The 25,111-nt window shown below is 41.2% G+C and overlaps 1 protein-coding gene across 4 annotated transcripts in view; it reads right to left on the bottom strand.

The window, feature by feature from the left end:
• Positions 1–25,111, bottom strand: part of ENTREP2 (endosomal transmembrane epsin interactor 2) — a 408,260-nt gene that overhangs the window by 195,038 nt on the left and 188,111 nt on the right. Inside the window, exon 2 of one of the 4 annotated variants that reach the window (XM_074400123.1) lies at positions 2,957–3,020. The exons of the other annotated variants lie outside the window; for them this stretch is intronic. Within the exon in view, the coding sequence (XP_074256224.1) occupies positions 2,957–3,001 (45 nt within the window). The 5' untranslated portion in view covers positions 3,002–3,020. The remainder of the gene's footprint in view (positions 1–2,956; positions 3,021–25,111) is intronic. 4 annotated transcript variants of the gene reach the window in all.

Raw genomic sequence — 25,111 nt, 5'->3', positions numbered from 1 at the left:
GCTCTATCACCCAGGCTGGAGTAGAGTGGTGTGATCTCCACTCACTGCAACATCTGCCTCCTGGGTTCAAGCCATTCTCCTGCCTCATCCTCCTGAGTATCTGGGATTACAGGGACATGCCACCACACCCAGCTAATTTTTGTATTTTTAGCAGAGATGGGGTTTCACCATGTTGGCCAGGCTGGTCTCGAACTCCTGACCTCAGGTGATTGCCTGCCTCGGCCTCCCAAAGTGAAAATGTGATATAATCTTAAGGGACCACTGCCTCATATGCCGTCTGTCATCAATGGACCATTATAGACGTCACTACACAGCACAAGACTGTATTGTATTCATTCAACAGATGACGTGGGAGTCTTCAGCATGAGCAATATGCTGAATTGGGAACTGAGGATATGCAAGATAAAAGTTTATAATCCAAGAATGAAACGGAAATGAAAAATTACAAGTAATAAGATGATTAACAATATCATCAGTAACCAGCAGTAGTTTCTTGGTTACTTACCATATGCTAGGTAATGTTCTAAGTATGTCATATGAAGGTCATTTATTTTATTTTATTTTATTTTGAGACAGGGTCTCATTCTGCCACCCAGTCTGGAGTGCAGTGATTGCAATCACTGTAGCTTCAAACTCCTGGGCTCAAGAAATACTCCCATCTCAGCGTCTCATGTAGCTGGGACTACAGGCACATGCCACCACATTCAGATCATATATATATATATATATATATATATATATATATATATATACACACACACATACAGGCACATGCCACCACACTCAGATCATATATATATATATATATATATATATATATGTGTGTGTGTGTGTGTGTGTGTGTGTGTGTGTGTATATATATATATATATATTTTTTTTTTTTGTAGAGATGGGGTAGTAAGTCTTACTTTGTTGCCTAAGCTAGTCTCAAACTCCTGGTCTCGAGCTATCCTCCTGCCTCCACCTCCCAAAGTGCTTGGATCATAAGCATGAGCCACCACATCCAACTAATTTTATTTTCTGCAGATGGGGTCTTGCTATGTTGTCCAGGCAACAATGTTGTGGCACAATCATAACTAACTATAACATTGAACTCCTGGGCTCAAGTGAACCTCCCACCTCAGACTCCACAGTAGTTGTGACTACACGTATGTGCAACCATACTGGGCTAATTTTTAAATTTTTTGTAGAGATGGGGTGTCACTATGTTACCTGGGCTGGACTCTAACTCCTGGCTTCAAGCAATCCCGCCTTGGCCTCCCAAAGCACTGGGATTACAGGTGTGAGCCACTGCACCTGGATTCATATGAAATTTAATCCTAAAAGGTCCCATGCAGAATGATGAGGGTAACATTGTTCTCCCCACTTTACAGACGAAATCCCCAGGAATGAAGGCGGTTAGAGCTAGCAAGGGGGTGGTGCACCACGCAAATGATCATTAATAGCCACAAGCACATTATACAGAGTCTTAGTTTTGACGTCAATGCAAGTTTTATCATGTTTCTGACAGTCAGCAAAGCAGATCAGGTACGGTGATTGGGTACTTGGTTTCTTTCTGCTTACGAGACAACATCCTGCAGCCCTTTGGTCTCACTCCCCGGCTGCCTTTGCTCCTTCATGCAGCCACTCCCCCGTCACCTGTCTGATGCACACCGCCAGCTCATTCATCACCTGGCAGATTTCCTCACTCACTCGTCATGCGGCACTGATGAGCCTGTCCTTCCGCATTCATCCCCACGCTCTGGCTGCCGCTCACTCCGACATACCACCACCTGTCCCTGTTTGCCAGCCACACCAATACTTTTCTCGGGAGCTGCTATTAGCTCATTTGTCAGATTATTTAATTCATTTTTGCTTATTAACTTCCCTTCAGACACCGCTTAGAATTTTTTCTTGTTCTCCCGTGCCGACCACTTGACTCGTCTGCTTGTGACCTGATGTTATTCTCCCCTCATCATTTGACATCTTTTCTGATTCTATTAATCAACACACATAGTGTGAGTTCCATCTCTTATTCTGTTAGGTTAAACCCATACAGATCTTGCTCTGTGCCAAGTGACTTAGAATTTGCATGAGGATGACACTTAAATTAGAGCATATTCAGGCCTGGCATGGTGGCTCATGCCTGTAACCCCAGCACTTTGGGAGGCCAAAGTGGGCAGATCACGAGGTCAAGAGACTGAGATAATCCTGGCCAATACAGTCAAACCCTGTCGCTACTAAAAATACAAAAATCAGCTGGGTGTAGTGACGGGCACCTGTAGTCCCAGCTACTTGGGAGGCTGAGGCAGGAGAATAGCTTGAACCCAAGAGGTGGAGGTCGCAGTGAGCCCAGATCGTGCCACTGCATTCCAGCCTGGTGACAGAGCAAGACTCTGTCTCAACGAAACAAACAAACAAACAAACAAACAAAAAACAAAGAAAGAAAAAATTAGAGCATATTCACTACGGCACACGAATTTCTGGAATAAAGCTCCCATTTCCTTTCATAGGACAGAAAATGTGGGATGGCAGCAGCCTTTTAAAAGGTAGCACACAGAGGCATTTTTTAAATGTTTAAAAATATATAAATAATTGACTCTCCTATTGCACGGAAAGGCAGTATGTTCTCTCCGAGGTGGCTGAAAAGGATTCTCTCTTTAGTGTCTTACAGATAGGCGCATTTGATGGGGATCCAGAAGGAAAGATGGGACTAAGTCCTGCAAGCGGAAGACAACTGGCCGTGAAGAGGACCCACCGCCACACAGGAGCCCTGTGTGTCTGCCTGCGAAGGAGAGGAGCTCATTCCTGAAGGTCCCACCTGGACAGGCTGTTTGCTTATGAATGCATGCACGTAGGTAGGTAGGTATGTAAATGAGTACATGCATGTACACATACGTGTGTGAACCTATGTCTACGAGTGTATGTTGCATGGAAGTACACACGCATGCAGCAGGCTAACACTTACAGCACTTACTGTGTGCAAGCCTCTGCAGTATGCTCCCCAGATGCAGTAGCTCATTCAGTGGTTACAACAAACCCTGCAACAGAAATACCAATGGCCACTCATAGTCACCGGTTCCCATTTGCCTGGCTGTGTTCTAAGCCTTGCCACCACGTGGGAGGTAGGATCTATCATTTTCCCATGGAACAAATGGATGAACCGAGCCTCAGGGAGATAGATTCACTCATACGATCGAGGAGTTCTATGATCCCCATGTTACCAGTGGGGAGACTGAGGCATTCAGAACTTCAGAAACTTGCTTGAGGCCATACAATGAGTAAGAAATGGACCCGCCAGTACATCACACTGCTTTCCGGTAAGAAAATTACTTTCTGTAATACTTAATTTTACCAGCCAACTTGACTGAGTTAAGAGATATCCATAGAGCTGGATGAGCATAATTTCTGGGCATGTGTGTGTGCCGGGTGTCTCCAGAAGAGGCTAGCATTTGAATCCATAGACTCAGTAGAGAAGATCACCCTCACCGATGTGGGTGCGCCTCATCCAATCCGCTGAGGGCCCACATAGAACAAAAAGGCAGAGGAAGGGTGAGGTCCCTCTCCCCTGGAGCTGCAACATCCACCTTCTGTCCTTGGCCAGCACAGCTTCCACTTCTCCCATCTTCAGACTCCAGGACTTAACACCAACAACTCCACCCCTCCTCCTGTTCTCAGGCCTTTGGGCTCTGACTAAATCACACCACCAGCCTTCCAGGGTCTCCAGCTTGGAGACAGCAGATCGTGGGGCTTCTTGGCCTTCACAAGTGCATGAACCAATTCCCATGATCAGTCTCCTGCATATCCCACTGGTTCTGTTTCTCTGCAGAATCCTCCTAATACACTTTCCTTTTAAGAATGTATAAAAAGACACACATATGTGTACACACATTCACAGCTCAATTAAGATCCTTCTATCACGAGAGAATGAAGACACGTTCTAAGACACTGGGCGGCTCGGGGGAGGGGAGGGCCTGGCTCCAAAATAGATGTTTTGATGAAACCAGAGTAAATTCTTAGAAATTTTCTATGAGACTCATGGTGATAAAAGACAGTCTCTATGAAACATGCACACATTTCAATGATAGAAAAGGAAGAGATGAGAATAGCTTGTGACCAGAAGGAAACACACCAAGAGAAAAAGAGACTTCCCCAAAACAGAAAGAGAGACTGGCCCAGTTAAAATCGGCACTGGAAATAGTAAAGAGCAGGCCAGATACTGGAAGAAAAAAGAGAGAGAGAGAGAGAGAGAGAAGAGAGAGAAGAGAGAGAGGAGAGAGAGAGGAGAGAGAGAGGAGAGAGAGGAGAGAGAGGAGAGAGAGAGAGAGAGAGAAAGTAACTGGGTAGAGCAGAATTTTGCATTTCCCCCCATTTTGCTAGATTTTTCTGTTTGCCCTGCAGATCTACCATATACCTTTACTGCTGCCTGGAGCCTGATCTTAATGAGGCTTCCCTGTTTTCCACTGGGTTCAGGCTTGGGAGGCACTGAGGGGAGACTGGAGTGGGCAGGGGATGGCAACGGGGGTATTTGTTTCCTTTCTGCTAGAAGGACCAGTGCCTGCATTCTCCCACCAAAGGCCACACCCGTCTCAGGCAGTCCTTTCCTATAAGTTCAGGTCTTACTCCAGACTCCAGAGCCACCGCCTCCCTGTGCTGCTGAGGTCCAGGAGCCAGGGCAGCTCTCAGCTATGGCCAACCCTGACAGCCTCACCATTTCGGCCCCCACCTTTGTAAATAGTCTCCCCATTAAACTCTCCATTACCCAATTTAAATATGTCACCTGCTTTCTGCTGGGCTACTGAGTGTGAAGTGATCCAGGCATCCCCCAGGACAGAGCCCCTGTAACATGATCTGTTTTATAAACTGTGGTTCTGGATACTAATTTGAGTTTCTAATGGTCCCACTACTTAAAAAAAAAAAAAAAAAAAAAGAAACCAAGGATGAAGTTTAAATTGGAGAAGTATTCATAAGAATGCCAAAAAAGGGACAGAGTGATACAAAAAAAAAAAAAAAAAAAAAAACAAAAACAAAAAAACCTCACACTTGGAGGATCAGAAGCTGAGATTTAAATGATTAATAATGCATGCTTCCAGAGAAAAACCCAGAACAAATTATTCTGTTCTCATTATGGATGAAACTAACACTGGCTTCAGACCTTTCCTCAAATTACTAATGCCAGGAAAACTGAACGCTCAAAATTTCTGAATCTAACCAAATTGCTCTTACATTGAAAGCAACAGATGGCTACTTTCATTTATACACTGTGGGAAATATATATCATCCATGTCCCCATGGTGAAGAGATGAATGAAAATTCAGAACCCAAGAGAGCGGAAGTCAGATAGTAAGCAAGTGATGGAGAGTGGAATGCCTGAGCTTAATAAGGGGTCTCACAAGGAGGACGCTTTATAACCTGAGTTCCATATGTAAAATTAAAATGTGAAGGGAGGTTTAGATGCACAGAATTTTAAAATGGGCATTTACTCAATTTTCTATAAGCAAGAGATGTTAAAATGGACTTTTTTGGGAGTCTCACTTACCTACAAGGCAGTGTTCTCTGTTCCAAGGGCAATGGTGGCCACGCAGCTTACTTTTATTGAAACCCATTGAACTCTATTCCTAAAACACAAGCATGTTGCTCTATGTGAGGATGAAAAGATTTGTATCTTTGGTTTTGGTAATTTCCTAAGTGTAGGATTGAGGGTACTTTTGAAAAATCCATTGCTGGCCCAGAAATGAAGAAGATATGAAAGGCATTTTTTAAAAACATACTGATACAGAAGTTAAAAATAAGGTAACAAGGATAAGTACATCAGAAGATATGCAAGTCGTCTGCAGAAAAATACCAAAAACTCAAACGAAATACTCCGTAAAAGACCAAAACAAATGGAGCGATATGGTACTCCATGGTCAAGGCCATGCAGGGTCATACAGATGGGAATTATCCCTAAAATGATGTACAGATAGAACACAATTCCGATAAAAATCCCAAGTAGGGATTTTGTTTTGTTTTGTTTTCATGAAATCCAACAAGCCGATTCTCAAGTCTCCATGAAAGAGCAAAGGGCCAAGAAGAACCCAGACACCCTCAAAGGGAAGACAAAGCTGGGGGCCTTCCTCCTCCCAGGCATCTTATTGTACCAGAACTATCAAAGCAGACCAAAGGGGCAGAATGGTGTGCCTAGAAACAGACACACAGAAACGCAGAACGTTTATCTATGACAAAGTGGGCACCGCAGGTCGCGGTAAAAAACAGGTTCTGACGACAAGACAATCGGTCATGCATAAAAGAAGAAAAGAGAATTCCTGTCTCACAGCATATACAAAATTTAATTCCAAGTAGATTAAAGGATTAAATGTGAAAAGCAACACTTCTGAGTCTGTAGGGGGAAAAAAAAGAGGCAAACGTTTTTACAACTTCGAGGTAGGGAAGGATTTCTTAATAAAAGATAACCACATACAGGCACAGAAAGTCTCCACAGTGAAGGAATGAATAAAGATAACTTAAGAAAAATGACATGGTAAGTCAAAGCCTGGAAGGGGATATTTTCACATATTTCACAAAGAAATCAGTGCCAGAAGATATAGTATAAATAACTTTTACAAATTAGTAAGAAAGAGAAATGACACAAATGGGTAAAACACATAAACTCACATATGACAGAAAGGGAAACGTAACATAAAACTGGTTGATCTCAGCCGTGCGCAGTGGCTCATGCCTGTAATCCCAGCACTTGGGGAGGCCAAGGGAGGCGGATCACAAGGTCGGGATTTTAAGACCATTTGAAGACTCACTGATATGGTGAAACCCACTCTCTACCAATATCAAAAAAAAAAAAAAAAAAAAAATAGCTGGGCATGGTGGCGCATGCCTGTAGTCCCAGCTACATGGGAGGCTGCGGTAGAAGAATCGCTTGAACCCGGAAGGCCAAGGTGGCAGTGACTGAGATCAAGCCACTGCACTCCGGCCTGGGCAACAGAGCGAGATTCCGTCTCAAAACAACACAACACAACACAACACAACTGACTGATCTCATTCGGAATAAGGAAAACACCAACTGGGACTGGAGATGCTGTGGCATGCTCACCAGACTGGCAAACCTCCGGAGGCATCCCTTAAAGAATGTGGAACACTTTGGGCATCTACATTGGTACAATTGCTTTGGGAAAACCACGTGACATCATTCCATCAATCACACTGTCCATGACCCAGCAATTTCACATCCAAATGGGTGCCCTGGAGGAACCCACGCCCATGTACCTGAGGAGGTGGGTATTTAAACGTTCACAGCAATGCACGTCGCAGTAGCAAAATATTATAGACATGGCCCATGTAGCCACTGAAGGAGGACAGACAAATACATTATGATATATTCACACCATGGAAGACGGTAACAGCAATCAAAATAATTGATCTAGTGCTACACATGAACACGTATGAGTCCACAAATATCATGGTGAATGAAAAAAAAGCAAGTCATCAAAGAACATAAAGTGTGATTCCATTTACAGGAAGTCAAAAGCAAAAGTAAACAGAACCTTATTTAGAGATGTGTACATATGTGTAAAAGAATGAGGAAGCTTGAATCTCTGCTCTAAAGAGAGGCAAGAGACCAGACGGGAAGGAGCCCACAGGAGCGTCCCGGAGTGGGTAGCTTATGCTGCTGGTGTTGGTTGTGGTTGGTGGGACCCTCGGATGCTTGCTTTGTAACGATACACGCATTCCATTGTATGTGTCATATATTTCATGTTTAATATTTTATTAATAAATATTTCATAATTTAAAATGGAAAAGATGAAATACCATTTTAAACATAACTGCCAGTAGGAAAAAAAAGCTAGCTGTCTACCGTCTAAATATTTACATAAAGTAAGGCACTCTCACGGTGGTATTTATAGAAAAGAAACAGAATAAAAGACAGAAGTACTGACGAAATGTATAAAAACAAAAAGATAAAAAGAGTGACTGAAACAATCTCTAAATAAGTAGGGATTTCATAATAACTCACTCCCTTACTTTAAACAATTTGGTTTGTGTAAGATATGTACCTGAAAGAAAACGTCAGAGAGAAATGAAAACTGGTGGGCAAAGTATCTCCAGGCACATTTGAACAAAAGGAAAACGAGCCTGGTGCTCTAATTTTAGACAAAGCCAAATTCAAGACAATAAGACGCTAAACTGAGACAAGACTGCTTTATATTTTTAAAACATATAATCCACAGATAATGAACGCTAATACCCTAACATCCAAACAGAGCAAAAGGTGGCAGAAAGAGACGGACATAAAAAGAGCTGCAGTGAACATAAACATGAATATCGATCATGTAGGGAAAAAAAACTGCAAAGGCTAACGGCAGCCGTGGGCCAGGGCAGAACACAAGAATTTCTAAGCCATTTCCCTGCATTTTCCAGGTTTTCTATAATACACATCTATACTCACTTATCAGGAAAAACAGAACTGTAAAGACCCATGTTTTAGTGAGGATACCACACGTTTAAGAAAGGCAGACTTCTTTCTTCCTCTAAAAGTCACTGCTACAAGTCACGATTTTTAAAACTTCTTTTTCTCCCCTCAAGACGGTCTTGCTCTGTTACCCAGGCTGGAGTACAGTGGCATGATTTCAGCTCACTGCCACCTCTGCCTCCTGGGTTCAAGCAATTCTCCCACCTCAGCCTCCTGAGTAGGTGGGATTACAGGCACCCACCACCATGCTCTGGTAATTTTTTTTTGTACATATTTTTAGTAGAGGTGGGGTTTCACAATGTTGGCCAGGCTGGTCTCGAACTCCTGACTTTGTGATCTACCCACCTCAGCATCCAAATGTGCTGGGATTATAGGCATGAACCACTGTGCCTGGCTGATTTTTAAAACTTCTGATAGTCATTGGATAATACTGCCTTTAGCATTATTTTAAGTCAATTTCAATCAATTTTTCTATCTATTGTTGAACCACACAAACTGAACAACAAAGCAAATTTGAAACCTTTGACTCTTCTTTCCCTTGCTAATAAGAATTTTTATGTTTTGTCAAGGAGACATAGACCTACAGCAATTTGATTCAATATACATGAAAACCAGGGTAAAACAGGATTGTTTCAACATTATCCCTTTACTTATTGTATATCATAAAATTATTCAGGAATCAAAGATAAGGTCCACGAGTAATATTCATCATTAAAAGAAGGCAGACGTTTGAAAGAAAATCTGGTAACTAATAGTCTATAAGGTAGAATTTTTTAAAACCTGGGTACGGAGACAGAGTTCCTCAGAATTGCATACTAAATTCACTTTCAATTAGTATGGTTCAGCATTTTATTCTTATGATTTGTATGCTTCGTAATACTTTTTAAATTAACTGTGCCACAGACAGACATATCACATACTTCACAGCTATAATAATTTTTTCTAATGCTATATCTTTATAACAGTAATTGCCTTCTTTCCGAAAGAATAGGCATTTTCAATCTAGTGACACTTCATTTATTACTTTTCTTATATTAGAGCCATCTCAGCATATTAGATTTCTTTCTTAATGACTTTTTTCTATTAGGAGATCATGAAGACCCCAGGGCAAAGGAAGTCCATTAGGAAAGGGAGACATTTTAGAGGAGGCAGGGATCTCTAAGGTGGACATCAGACAACTCTTGTGAAGAACAGACTGAACATGAGATCCTCCATTTCCTGGGAACTACAGATGAATTTTGATAATTGTACAAACAAGGTTATAAAATTTGCAAGATTCATCGTTAATACAGTGAATTAAATTCCCAACACAGCAAAACACAGATCAACTATGTCACTGGTCAGTGCACCTCCCGTTCTCAGCTGAGGGGTCACCCTGCACAGCTCCTCCCAGGACAACTCCAGCTGACCAGAGCACCTGCTTATACCAAGCCATGTGCACCAGGAGAACAAGGATCCTCTCACCCTGACAGCTGGCTCGCTTGCTCTCTCCTGGACCATAGGAGCAGGTGGTTATTCAGTGTGGGGGCAAAAAGAGTCCCTATCACCCCTCGAGTCTGGGAGGCAGACACTAGAGTATGTCCAGGAAGCACTTCGAGCAGCTACTCCCTGGACAGGCTGGGCCGCCCAGGCAGTCACCCATCTCCTGAAGCCGGAAGTGGGGGAGACAGGCTGAGACAACTCAGGCTGGAGAGAAGAAAGGCTGTCCCTTTCTCCCAAAACTTTCTACAGCTCGATGTACCGCAGGACCTCTGCGCCTGGTGCTTTTCCTGCTTCCTGGGTTTTGTCGTGATTGTTTTGCTGGCCCGCGAGGAGTCTCTCATCTACTTGCCTCAACTCCACCCAGCCAATAATATTTGGGCTGAATCCCATTCTCACTGTAAGATTCAGTCTGACTGAATCTTTTCCTACTTCAACCCTAGTGGAAGCAGCAAGACACAATGAAAAGAGCATGCCCTGTGAAATCAGACACACCTAGACTTCTCCATCCAAGTGTTAGCAATTACCCTTTTATTACCCTACTCCAGGGACTGCAGACAAATGCATAGTCCCTTTGAAAACGACATCCTCGGGAAGCTAGAACTAGAAATACCATTTGACCCAGCAATCCCATTACTGGCTATATACCCAAAGGATTATAAATCATTCTATTATAAAGACACATGCACATGTATGTTCACTGCAGCACTGTTCACAATAGCAAAGACTTGGAACCTACTCAAATGCTCATCAATGATAGACTGGATAAAGAAAATGTGGCACATATACACCATGGAATACTATGCAGCCACAAAAAGGATGAGTACATGTCCTTTGCAGGGACATGGATGAAGCTGGAAACCATCATTCTCAGCAAACTAACACAAGAACAGAAAACCAAACACTGCATGTTCTCATTCGTGAGTGGGAGCTGAACAATGAGAACACATGGACACAGGGAGGGGAACATCACACACCGGGGTCTGTGTGTAGGGGGTATTGGGGAGGGATAGCATTAGGAGAAATACCTAATGTAGATGACGGGGTGACGGACGCAGCACACCACCATGGCTTGTGTATAACTATGTAACTGTTCTGCACATGTATCCCAGAACTTAAATTTAAAAAAAGAAAAAGAAAAAGAAAAGGACATGAGCTTCAAATGCAGCCATGAATACCCGTCTTGGGCCAATGTACAAAAAGCACCGAGTAGGCACCAGTTTTCCTCTCATCTTCCCAAATAAAAATTATCTACATAATTCATTTCTCAATTTATTAAGTTCTAACTTGGAGCAATTTCCTCCCATTACCTTATACACTTTATGCATCTTTAACATTTTATTGATATTTTTATTTTCCCAACTCATATCATGACCTCACCTAGAACCTAACCTTCTTACAGACAAGATCGTATCTTAACCTGTTTTGTTTCCAGGTTATCACACAGCTCAGTGCCCTGTGCAGCGTATTCCAGTTACTGCAGCACAACCGGCTCTGAGCCTCATGTTGTGGCAATTCTGAGGACCACTGTGAGCTCACAGCGTGCTGATGGCGTCCTTTACATATCCAGGACAGACGGAACTGCTGTCCAGGCAGGCTACACAATCAGCCCAGGGTTACACATTTGCAGGTCCAATGGGGGCGCACCCCACGAAACACGTTAACCAAGCCTCCATTAACAGCAGCTGAGCAAACTCTTCCCCTTTCCTGGAAACATTCTTAAGCTTTGCTGACACCCACAGCTGGGGATACTAAGTGGTTTATTGTAATCAAGAAATGTATCATGGTCTTAGGGTCCAGCTACACACAACTCACTTCACAGCACGTTAACCATTATCACAGGACGTGGATCACAAGAAAACCACCCCAGCCATAAAGAAATACGCAGAGTCTGGGACTCCATCCAGAGGCACACCCTGGGGCTTCTGAGCTCCCAGAGATGCCCCCTCCTCAGTGCTCTTCCACAGACCTTACCACCTACTCAGTCTGTACCTTCATGGGAAGAGGGCAACATGGCCTAGACCGGGCTATGAGAGTAACTCACCCTTTCTCAGAAGCTTCTCCGCCAGTCAGAAGCAGCAATCAGGGAAAAGGCGATTACAATTGTTTCCAGGTGAATTCGAGATGATGCATTGAATTCTTTATGAGTTTTGAGCACATAATTACCTTATTGGGTATTTTTCTCTACCTTGCTTTTAATCTATCTGAACTTGCTGTGACTTGTGAAAAGTTAAGGTTTAATGTATTTTCACTTACAAAATGTGCCCGATGGATTAAGAGTTTGTACTTCCAAGTGAAGTGATTTAAGCAAATATGAATCATTGTTGTGTTTCAATAAAAATTAACATTTTATCAACAACTATTTTTAATTTCACATGGTCGTGAGTGGTTTCCTCATGTCGTGCTTTAATTAGTCTGTTTCAGTCTCATTTTTCTGGTTAGACTATCTTTCCCTGCTGACATTTAATACTATTAGTAAATTTTAAAGGAAGTGTACTAGTTTATTTTCATAAACAAGGTGGAGGATTTAGATACTTAAGCTGTTTATGAGCACAGCAAAATTCTGCATTGTTTTAAGGATCTGTACAAATATGTTTTCACCTTACTTCCTTCTTTTCTTCTGCACTTAACAGATGAAGGCTTCATCTTTAATGTGACCTAGCAAAATACATTCACTTAAAGAAAGGTCACGACTTGACTGTAAGAAACCCCTTAAGTGGATTTCTAATGAATTTTCTGAATAAATAATGACTCCAAATACATTTACATTCAAAATATTAACCTTTAACTCACCTATATTTTAAATAGCATATTAAAGTTATATTTGAGCTCAATTCATGGCTTCGAAAGAAAGCCTTGCAGGCTCCTTCTAACTCATAATAAAGGTTAAGATGATTCATAAATTTTTTCCACAGAATATGACAAGCACAGGACTTTGTAGTGTGACTGGGACTGAATTTCTGAGGGGCACAGCAGGAAACATGTCTGTTTGTAGAAAAATTCAAAGACTCTTTTGAAAAGAAGTTAATATATGCAGCATAAGATTTTAAGCTTCCTTACATTGAAAAATGATCAGCATAGCAATGAAGAGAGAGACATAAAAAAACCACTAATCCAGGCTGAAGTTCATTCATCACATCCTTCCAGTTCCTTCACGTCTACATGTTGCATTAAATACTGCAGTGGAGAAAACCAACAATAAAAGAATCCAACCTGAATGGAAAGACGATCAAAGCTATTTTTCTTCAACAATTGTTGTCTATAGGTTTCCCATAACATTGAGGCTGTGACAGGAACTGAGCATCTATACCTAGGAATAAAGTAAGGGCTGGTTTCTCTAATAGGGCTAATTATCAGACACCTATCACCACCACTCCGGGGACAGCACCAATGAATCAAACTCCACAGGACTTAGAAACATCTACCTAGTGTCCAGGATAACAGGAGAGCTACCAAGGCTCTTGGTGCCACACGCCTGGGTTTATTAGGGCCAGAATTGCTCTCTGTAGTTTAAGAACCATCCAAACATCAGGCCGGATGCGGTGGCTCACGCCTGTAATCCCAGCACCTTGGGAGGCGGAGGCAGGTGGATCACGAGGTCAAGAGATCAAGATCATCCTGGCCAACATGGTGAAACCCCGTCTCTACTAATAATACAAAAAAACCTTAGCCAGGCGTGGTGGTGGGTGACTGTAGTCCCAGCTACTCAGGAGGCCGAGGCAGGGGAATTGCTCAAACCCGGGTGGCAGAGGATGCCATGAACTGAGATCATGCCACTGCATTCCAGCCTGGGCAGCAGAGCAAGACTCCATCTCAAAAAAAAAAAAAATAAGAAATAAAAAGAACCATCCAAACATCTGCAGGACAAATGCAAAACCTTGGGAACCCTGTTTTTGAGAAAAGAAATGTAGGGGGAGAAAAAACTTTCCTCTATTTTGCAGCTTCTAATTAAAAAGAAACTATCCAAAATTAATTGCGCCTAAATGTATTTTATGAAGTCTTATGTTGAGCTGCAGTAAGTCTTAGGCTGAGCTGCAGAGGACAGTGGATTATGCCTTACTAAGTCAAGGATGAAGGTTTTTTGGTTAAATTTTGATGTCTCAGGGAAGACAGTGATTAAGAGCTGGTTGGCCTGGGCTGAAAACCTGCCTGCCATTTAGCTGCCGACACACCTGCCCTGTGCCTCAGTTTCTCTTTTGGCTAGGACGGTAACAGAGGTGTCTCACTGGGGTGTTGTGATAACTAACTCAGTAGGCAGCTGAAAAGGGCCGGCACATAGAAGCTTCCCACCATGCTTGTTATTGTGGAAGGTACACAGAAATGGCTGGATTTCTCTGCTGTGACGTCCTTCCATGCAGCTCTCTTGCGGTAAAGCTGCTTCATTACAAGCGTCTTCCCTCACCCAGCTGAGAGGCAGAACACTTACTCTCATTATGGTTAACAGCGCAAGCTGTGAGTCACAACTGGTGTGGGAGACAGAGATAGATCATGCCTTTACCTATTGTTAGTCATTTTAAATAAACCGAATGTATCCCGGTTTGGGGGTGGTGCCTTTCAAACATTTTTTTTTTTATTTTAAATTTTTAAAATTGACTTTATTTTTAGAGCAGTTTTAGGTTCACAGCAAAATTGAGCAAAAGGTACAGAGAGTTCCCATATATGCCCTCCCTCCCCAGAGGCACAGCCTCCCCCACTAGGACCAGCCCCAGCACAGTGGTGCACCTGTAACAACGGGTGAACCCACACTGCCACGCCATTATCACTCAGAGCCCACGGTTTCCATCAGGGTCCACTCTCGGTGGAGTATTCTATGGGTGTGGACAAATGCATAATGACCTGTATGCAACATTATATTTTACAGAACAGTTTCACTGCCCTAAAATGCCTCTGTGCTCCGCCTCTTCATCCCTTTCCCCCAACCCCTGACAACCACTCATCTTTTTACTGCTTCCACAGTTTTGTCTTTTCCGGAATGTCATATGGTTGGAACTATACAGTCTATGGCCTTTTCAGACTGACTTCTTTCACACTGTAATATGCAAAGATTCTTCCATGTCTTCTGATGGCTAGATAGCTCCTTCCTGCCTGCCTGCCTGCCTCTGTCTTTTCTTTCTCTCTTTCTCTTTTTCTCTCTCTCTTTCTTTCTTTGACAGACTCTCGCTCTGTTGTCCAGGCTGGAGTGCAGTGGTGTGATGTCAGCTTGCTGCAACCTCCACCTCCTGGTTTCAAGAGATCCTCCCATCTCAGCCACCCAAATAGCTGGGATTACAGGTGCCCACTACCACACCCAGCTAATTTTTGTATTTTTAGTAGAGATGTGGTTTCAACATGTTGGCCAGGCTGGTCTCGAACTCCTGACCTCAAGTGATCCACCTGCCTCGGCTCCCACAGTGCTGGGATTACAAGTTCATTTCTTTTTAGCACTGGCTAATAATCTATTATCTAATGTACCATGTTATTTATCCATTCATCTACTGAAAAACAGGTTTTTGGTTTTTTGTTTTTTACCCAACCGCTCTGGGAATATAGTTTCCAAAAATTATAAAATAAATACAGAGCCACTTTTAGTACGCCTGAAGGCTGTTCTGATTTGTCTTTATCCTTTAGAAGTCTGCAGGGAAAAATTTAAAAAAAAAACTGAATCTAATAAAGATGCTTCTGCCATTTCTGCAACCTAAACATGCTTTACTTGGCATCGTCCAAGACTTCACACCAGCACACCACACCTCGGTTGGTTCTGTCTGTTAAAGACAGAAGCCAGGGCCCCAGCACCACCCAGCGAGCCCTGAATCAAGGGGTGGGCAACCAAATCCAGCATTCACTCTGAAACACCCGTCCTGTGCTCTGATGCGGACAAAAATCTAAGAGCCATTGATGTGGACTGTTAGACGACTTCCGTTAGCACCTACTGGGATAAAACCTATCCTGTTTTGCCTAATAAATAAGGTTTATGTCACTGATTTTGTGTTTTTTTTTTTTTTTGAGACGAAGTCTTGTTCTGTTGCCCAGGCTGCAGTGCAATGACATGATCTTGGATCACTGCAACCTCTGCCTCCCACAGGTTCAAACAATTCTCCTGCCTCAGCCTGCCGAGTAGCTGGGATTCCAGACAGGCATGTGCCACCAGGCCTGGATAATTTTTTGCAGAAAATCCAACCATTTTAAATGCACAGTTCCTGACAAAGTGCATTCTGATAAACTCATATGGCCATGGAACTGCCACCACAATTAAACTACAGAACATTCCATGGCCACAGTTTCCCTTGTGCTTCTCTGTAGCCATTCTCTTCCCACACCCCAGCCCCAGGTGACCACTCATCTATCCCCCATCACTAGAATTTCATAAAAATGGAATCATACAGTATGCAGTCTTTTATGTCTGGCGTCTTATATTTAGCCAATTGCTTCTGAGATTCATCCACATTACATGTATCAACAAGGAGAATCTTTTTAACTCCAGAAATACTCTGGCTGGACAGCAAAAAACTATTTAGCAAAAGCTACTACAGAAAAACACCCCAAGATGATTACGAACTGTATTTCACCCCTCTCAAATAATACCCTTGAACAACAAGTGATTCCTATTTTAGGATAGCAAGGAGATTTGCCAAGTGATAGATACAATAAATTTAGTTTGTAAATATCTTGCTAGCTAAAGACCATTAAAGATATTTGGAGAGAGATACATCAGGAAAAGTGGCAAAGACCTAAAAATTCACTCCCTCATAAAAGGAAAAAAATATCTGAATGAAATGGTTAGAATCAACCTGCTTACAACTCTGGAAATTAACCAAAGGCTTGCAGCAACCTTGGAAGCATTTCCTCAAAATGAAGAGCTGAATCTCGGTAGGAACAGTATGATCTGGGGCATTCTGGCTTGCCCTAGACTCATTCTCCATTCCTGGTCTCTACCACACCCCTGAAAAATAACAGCTTAGATGCCTCGAGCAGCCTGGAAGCCACTTAGGGAAGGAAACAAAGCTGGATCTTTTCCAAAGTCCCACCCCAAATAATTCTCATGATGTGACCATTCTGGTGATTCCCTAGAAGACCATACTTACAAAGCTATTTGTATTTGACCTGACCCTGAGCTCACTTAGCATGAACAGTCTATTCCCTGGGTGTGATTGTCAAATACATTTATAGGCAAGTGCTTTCACTTTGCAGCTGCCTAATCAGCAGGTAACAGTTGGGGCAAACAACGTATTAACCAAAAAACTTTTTTTAAAAAAAAGCCTGGGGAATAAGGTACCCATAGGGCTTTGGAAAAGTCCCAACATATCTGTGGGTATATGCAGTGCCATACACACATGCAGAGGATTGAGCATATGCCCAAGAAAGCCCTGAGAAGCCTCCAAGCTCTCATGGCAACAGCCTTGCAGAATGGTGAAGGTGTGCCCCAAGAGTCACACAGACCCCCCTGGCAAAGACTGGGAGATGTACTGGCTCCAGGCATTTAAAGAAATCTCTCTCCAATCACTAGGTAACTCCTAAACTAACTTGGTAGACAATTCAGTAGCCACACATGACAAAGGGTAGACTTTACAGAATTCATTCAGAAAAGTCACTAAACAAACAATTATATATCATCGACAACAAACTATGATGGATAGGAAGAATTTGCTTTCTAGAGGCACAATATGATACTATTGAAAATGTCCAGCTTTCAATTAAAAAAAAAATAGAACTACGAAGATACAAGAAAACACGGCCCATATACAGGGAAAAAAAAAAGCCATCAATGTAAGTGATCCCAGCCCGGTGTGGTGGCTCACGCCTATAATCCCAGCACTTTGGAAGGCTGACATGTGTGGATCACCTGAGGTCAAGAAGTCAAGACTAGCCTGGCCAACATGGAGAAATTCCATCGCTACTAAAAATACAAAAATTAGCCAGGTAGGTGGTGTGCACCTGTAGTCCCAGCTACTTCGGAAGCTGAGGCAGGAGAATTGCTTGAACCTGGGAGGCAGAGGTTGCAGTGAACTGAGATTGTACCACTGCACTTCAGCCTGGGTGACCAAGTGAGACTCAGCTCAAAAAAAAAAAAAAAAAAAGGAAATCCCTGACCAAGCACAGTGGCTCATGCCTATAATCCCAGCACTTTGGAAGGCTGAGGCAGGTGGATCACTCCTAAGGTCAGGAGTTTGAGACCAGTCTGGCTGACATGGTGAAACCCTGTAACCCTGTTGCTACTAAAAATACAAAAATTAGGTGGGCGTGGTGGCACGTGCCTGTAATCCCAGCTACTTGGGAGGCTGAAGGATGAGAATTGCTTGAACTCCGCCAAGAGGCAGAGGCTGCAGTGAGCCAAGATCATGGCACTGCACTCCAGCCTGGCAGCAGACTGAGACTGCATCTCAATATACATAAACATATACACATCTCACATATACATATAATACACACACACACACACACACACACACATATATATATATATATAATCCTTAAGAAAGGCATGGTGGACTTAGAAGACCAAGACTTTAAATCAGCTATTTTAAACATATTAAAAGAGCTAAAGGAAACGTTCTAAAGACCCAAAGAAAGATGAGAATGATGTCTCACCAAACAGAGAATATTAATAAAGAGACAGAAATTATAAGAACCAAATAGGGCTGGGCATGGTGGCTCACACCTTTAATTCCAGCAATTTGGAAGACCGAGGCAGGAGGACTGCTTGAGGCCAGGAGTTTCAGACCAGCCTGGGCACCACAGCAAGATCCCCTCACGACAAAAAATATACAAAAATTAGCCAGATGTGGTAGTGTGCACTTATAGTCTCAGCTACTCTGGAAGCTGAGGCAGGAGGGAGGATCCTTTGAGTCCAAAAGTTCGAAGCTGCAGTGAGCTATGATCATACCACTGCACTCTAGCCTAAGTGACAGAACAAGACTCTGCCTGGAAAAAAAAAAAAAAAAAAAAAAAAAAGAACAGATAGAAATTATAGAATGAAAAGCACAAAAGCTCAAATAAAAAACTCTCTACAGGGGTTCAAGAGCAGATTTGAGTAGGCAGAAGAAAGAATCATCAGTTAACCTAAAGATAGGTTAATTGAGATTATCCAGTCTGAGCAGCAGAATAAACAATGAAGAAAAATGAACAGATCCTAAGAAGCATGTGAGCTATCATAAAGTGAACCAACATGCATGCAATGGAGTATCAACAGGAGAGGAGAGAAAGAGAAAAGGGCATAAAATGCATTTGAAAAAATTATGGCCAAAAACTTTCCAAATTTGACAAAAGACAATAATCCACACATCCAAGCTCAATGAAATCGAAGTAAAATAAACTCAGAGATCCATACCTAGACATATCATAATCAGACTGTCAAAAGCCAAAGTCAAAGAGAGAAGCTTGAAGGCAAAAGATAAGTGACTTACCACATAAAAAAGGTCCCAATAAGATTAACAGCTAGTTTCTCATTTGAAAACATACAAGACAGAAGGCCATACAATGGCAAGAAAAAATATTGTAAATCAAGAATTCCATATCCAGCAAAACTATCCCTCAAAAGTGAAGGGAAAATCAAGACATTACCAGATAAGCCAAAGCATCTGTCTCTATGGAATCTGCCCTACAACAAATAGTAAAGGAAGTCATTTAGGCTGAAATTAAACACACACACACACACACACACACACACACACACACACACACGCACACACACAAAACTAGATAGTAAATTAAACTCATATGGAAATAATGATTTGGATGTGGTTTGTGCCAGCCAAAAACTCAGGTAGAATTTTAATTACTAATGCAATAGTGTTTGGAGGTGGTGTCTTCAAGGGATGAATGACCTAAGATGAATTAGTATCTTTCTCAGAAGACTGGGATAGTTCTCTGCAGAATGGATTAGTTTTGGTAAGAGTTAGTCATTATAAAGTGAGGTTGCCTGTCATGTTTTTCCCGTTTTGCATTTCCCTTTATCTGCCATGTTTTGAGGAAGCACAAGGCCCTCACCAGAAGCCAGCAGATGCGACTGACCAATCTTGAACATCCCAGAGTGCAGAACCATGAGCTAAATAAACCCTATTTATTTATTTATTTGGCAAATTATCCAATCTCAGGTATTCTGATATGGCAACACACAAAAAAAGGTAAGACATATAGAAAACAAATAGCATACTGGGAGACATAATCATTCCTTATCAGTAATTACATTAAAAAATTAAACTCTCCATTTAAAAGGCAGAAATTACAGAATGGATTTTAAAAGCATGATCCAATTACACACTCTTTATAAGAGATTCACTTTATACTTACAGACACAAATAGTCAGTAAAAAGGTAGAAAATGATACACTGTGCAAACGCTAACCAAAAGAAAGTTTGAGTAACTATCCTCATATTAGACAAAATCATCTTTAAGACAAACACTGTTACCAGAAACAAATAAGGACATTTTATAATGATAAAGGGCTAATAATTAAAGAGTATGTAACAATTGTAGACATATTTGTATGTAAGAACTGTGCCAGAGTAGCAAAGAATTAGCAAAGAACACGATTCTGAACAGCTGAGCTGGTAACTCTATACTGAAAAAGGAGAAACGTCATTTGCCTAAGTTACTGACAACCACAAGACTGCAACCAAGATCAAGTGCACCTTGGAAAGGCATGGGTTTTCCATCCTGGCTGCACACTGAAAAATGATTCACGGACTCTAAAACTACAGATACCTGGGCCCTACTCCAAGAAATCCTGATATAATGGGTCTGAAGTAATATTTCCTAAAGTGCCCCAAGTGTTCTGAAGTTCAGGCAGGATGAGGACACCCTGGCCTAGAGTGTGAGAACATGGCCTCTGAAACATACAGCCTGGGTTTCAACCTGAGCTCTGCCTCTTATTAGCTCCAAAAAACCTTGAACATGACTAAACCTTGCTGTAGCCACATCACAAGAGAGTGTCTGGAACACAGTGAACATTAATAAATGTTAGCAATTATTGTCGTTGTCATCATTATCATTTGTCATCATCTTCATTTGCCCAGGGCAGGCACAACTTGAGGCACCTCTGAATCTTCCCAACGGACACTGAAGTATGGGAGAAAGAGACAAAAGGCAACTTTACCTGGGGAAAAATAAGCTCAGCTCTTCCCTCTTGAGCTTGCTTCATCCCCCAGGAAGACTGAAGTGGGTCCTCCCAGTCAACACCACAGACTTCCGACTTTCAAAGATGGCCTTCACATTCTGGACCAGGCATACTAGGGTGGAGTTTAGGAAAGGCAAACTGTGCCACCCTCCCATACCACCATGTCCCTGCAAAAAAAAAAAAAAAAAAACCCAAGAAACCAACGAAACCAATAACACCAACTTTCTACCTTCATTAACACAGTCCTTCTTTTGTAAATATAAATAAGACAATGAAAGATGGCCTAATGTTGAGTGGGAAAAAATAGCATGAATAAAGACCTAGATGATTAAAAAGACCAATTAACCTGTGGGGGCAGGTGAGAATATCCAATAAGCAGAATTCTAATTAATGTCCTTGAAGGATCTTGCACCCATTAAATGAGTGTTTCATAAAATGTGAACACATTGCTATGAAAAAGAAGCAATTAGAGAAAAACAGAGTTCTTAGAAAATAACATAGCTGTCTGTCAAAATAAAAAAATTCAACACAAGGATCAAACAGTAGAATGGATACAGCTGAAACCCAAAGTAGTTATCTAGAAAATAAAACTGAAGTGCCCCAGAAAGTAAGGAAAAGAGAAAGAAAATAGTAGAAAATGTTAAGAATCTCATAGGATCCATTTAGAAGGTAGAATATCTATCCACTAGGAATTCAAGTAAGAGAAGGAAAAAAAAATTGAGAAGAGATATAATCAAAGAATTAATGGAAGAAATTTCCCCAACCAAATTTTCTTGAACTATCCAGTAGATAAATAATTAGAACTAGTATAATAATTCACTATGGTGTGTGATAACCAGGTAGATCAATAGACATAATTTTTCCAGCAATATAGCAGAAAACACAGTTCGTTCTTGAACACAGGTTTGGACTGCATAGGTCTACTTATCCATGGATCTTCTTCTACCTCTGCTACTCCTGAGACAGCAAGACTAACTCTTCCTCTTCCTTCTCCTCCTCACCCTACTCAACTGAAGATGATGAGGATGAAGGCCTTTATGACAGTCCACTTCCACTTAATTAATAGTACATACATTTTCTCTTTCTTAGGACTTTTTGAAATGATATTTTCTTTTCTCTAGCTTACTTTATTGTAAGGATATAGTATATATCTAACATACAAAATATGTGTTGACAGTCTATGTGATCGGTAAAGCTTCCAGTCAGCAGTTGCTTATCTGTAGTTATGTTTTTGAGGGGTCACACATTATACGCAAATTTTCAACTACATGAGAGGTCAGAGCCCCTAACAGCCACGTTGTTTAAGGGTCAACTGTATATCCCCATCTCTAAATATTACAGGTATTATTTTTCCAGGAATTAATCTATAAGATGGATGCAATGACAAAATCAAATCATGACTGTGTAACTTTACAAACTCACTCTAAATTTATTGAAGAATGCAGAGAAGTAGCAAAACGTGAAAAAAATAGAATGACTTATTATAAAGCTGGACTGGTTAAAACAATGCAGTGTTGTCTTGCAAATGAACTGATAGATTCATTACACAAAATGAAGATTTACAAATAGATCCATATCTAGCAGTGAGGTGGAGGAAAACATTTCAAATAGGAGGAGAAATACTGAATCATTTAAAAAAAAAAAACAGTACTGGGGAAATGGCCATCCACTTGGAAAAGATGAAGTTAGAACCTTACTTCATACCACATGTAAAAATAAATTTTGATTCAATTACTTAAACATAAAAAGAAAAGCTATAAACATTTTAGAAATGCACAGGTGAGTAACTTCAGAATTACGGTCCAAGAGAGATCTTTTAAACTAAGAAAGAAACCCTAGAAGCCACTTTTTTTTTAAAGCAGATATTGTAAGATTAAAAAACTGGGACTTCTGTATTTTTTAAAAAGACACTTCATTAAAAATTAAAAGACAAACTAATAAACAAGACAAACTGGGATAAGATATGAGTCACTTAAAACAGAAAAGTATCAAGAAGTTAAGAAATCTCACATATCAAAGTAACACAGCCACACAAAAAATATGTACAAGCAATTCATGGAACCTAAATACGCAATGAAATCTGACTATTTGTTTCATTTTGGTCCCATCTATTCTTTGTTTCTTTTTTTTCCTGTTTTCTGCCTTCTTTTGTATTAACCATTTATTTTTTATGATTCCATTTGATTTCCTTTGTTGGTTTCTTAGCCAACTCTTTGGAGTTTTTGATTTTATTTTAGTGGTTGCTTTAGGCTTTACAGTATACAACTTTATCATAGTTTACCTTTAGGTGACGTTAGATTTCTTCATGTACAGTCTAAGAATCTCACATTGTATACTTCCATCACCCTCCTTTACAGTATCTTCATACAAGTACTTATACAAATGTTATAAACCCCACAATACATTGGTGTGCTTTTTGTTGTTGTTGTTGTTGTTGTTGTTGTTGTTGTTTTATATGCATTAAGCTTCTTGAATCTGTGGTTTTCTAGTTTTTATTCCATTTTGAAAAAAATTACTACTGTTTCTTAAAGTTTATTTTCTGTTTACCCTCACTCCTTATTCCACATATATTAGCATTTCTGGAAATTATTCCACATGGTTCTCTGATGCTTTTTTCATATTTTTGTTTTAAAAAAAGCTTTTTCTGTATGCTCTTCATTTTGGAGAATGTATATTGCATTGCAATATCTATGAGTCCAGTAATCTTTTTTCTTTTTTCAAATCTGCCATTAATCTAATCCGGTGAAATTTTTCTCTCTTATAGTTTTCATCAGTAGAAGTTCAGCTGGGCAGATCACAAGGTTAGGAGTTCAAGACCACCTTGGCCAATACGGCAAAACCCTGCCTCTACTAAAAACACAAAAAGTAGCTGGGCATGGTGGCATGTGCCTGTAGTCCCAGATACTCAGGAGACTGATGCAGGAGAATTGCTTCAACCAGGACCCAGGAGGCACAGGTTGCAGTGAGCCAAGATTGTGTCATTGTACTCCAGCCTGGGCTACAGAGTAAGACTCTGTCTCAAAAAAAAATTAAAAAAAGAAGTTAGGCTGGGTTTTTTTTAAATCTCCATGTGTCTACTTAACTTCTAGAACACTGGAATACAATTTTAATAACTGTTTTAATGTCCTTGTCTGCTAATTGTAATATGTGTCAATTTTGTATCAGTTTCAAGGGGGGTTGATTTTTCTTTTCACTTTGAACCATAGTTTCCTGCTTCTTTGCATGCCTAGTAATCTTTTCTTAAATGCTAGACATTATGAATGTTACCTAGTTGGTGCTGCTTACTTTTGCATTCCTATGTGCATTCTGAAACTTTGCTCTGGGACACAGGTAAATTACTTGGAACCTATTTCATTCCTTTGGATCTTGCTTTTAGTATTTGTTAGGCAGATCTGGAACAGCATTTAGCTCAGGGCCAGTTATTCCCCACTACTGAGGCAAAACTCTTGGGCGTACTCTATACAATGCCCCAGTGAATCATGAGGTCTTCTAATCTGGATGGTGGGAAAACCCTAATTTTGTGACTGGAACTCTTCTCTCTCTTCCTCTCAGATGGTTCCTTCGCGTCCTCAGTTTCCTCACATATAAGAGCTGATCAGCAGCAGCTGAATATTCACAGGGCTTCCTCTGCAGATCTCCAGAACCCTCGGCCTGAATAAGTCTCTCCTCTCTGGCACTCTGTTCTGCAAATTCCAGCCACCTTGGACTCCCAGCCTCAGTATAGCCTCCTTAACTCAGCAGGAGTGCCAGGCTCATCCCTGGTTCCTGTGCTGTGGCTTGGAAACTTTCTCACAACAGGAGGCTGCAGCAATCCTGATTTACCATTAATGGTATGAGATCAAAATAGGGAAAATACATAGTTGAATCAGACCACGTTTATTGATATGGACCCACAGTAGCTTGTTTGGTTGGCTAAAATATAAAGTCAAAGGTGGGCTGTATTAATTGAAGTTGAAATGCCAGGCTTTCTTGGTACACCACAGACATAGGGATCTAAAGTCTCAAGCAGATTGGAATGTCAGAGTGGATGTGGCATGCCAGACCTTGCCCATCCCAAGAGGATCTAGAGGCACATTTTTCTCTAGTTATGAGAAATA

The sequence above is a fragment of the Saimiri boliviensis genome, chromosome 5 (assembly GCF_048565385.1).
Source record: "Saimiri boliviensis isolate mSaiBol1 chromosome 5, mSaiBol1.pri, whole genome shotgun sequence".
NCBI lineage: Eukaryota > Metazoa > Chordata > Mammalia > Primates > Cebidae > Saimiri > Saimiri boliviensis.
Note: the sequence above shows the minus strand (reverse complement) of the source record. Positions and strands in the feature narration are given on the sequence as shown.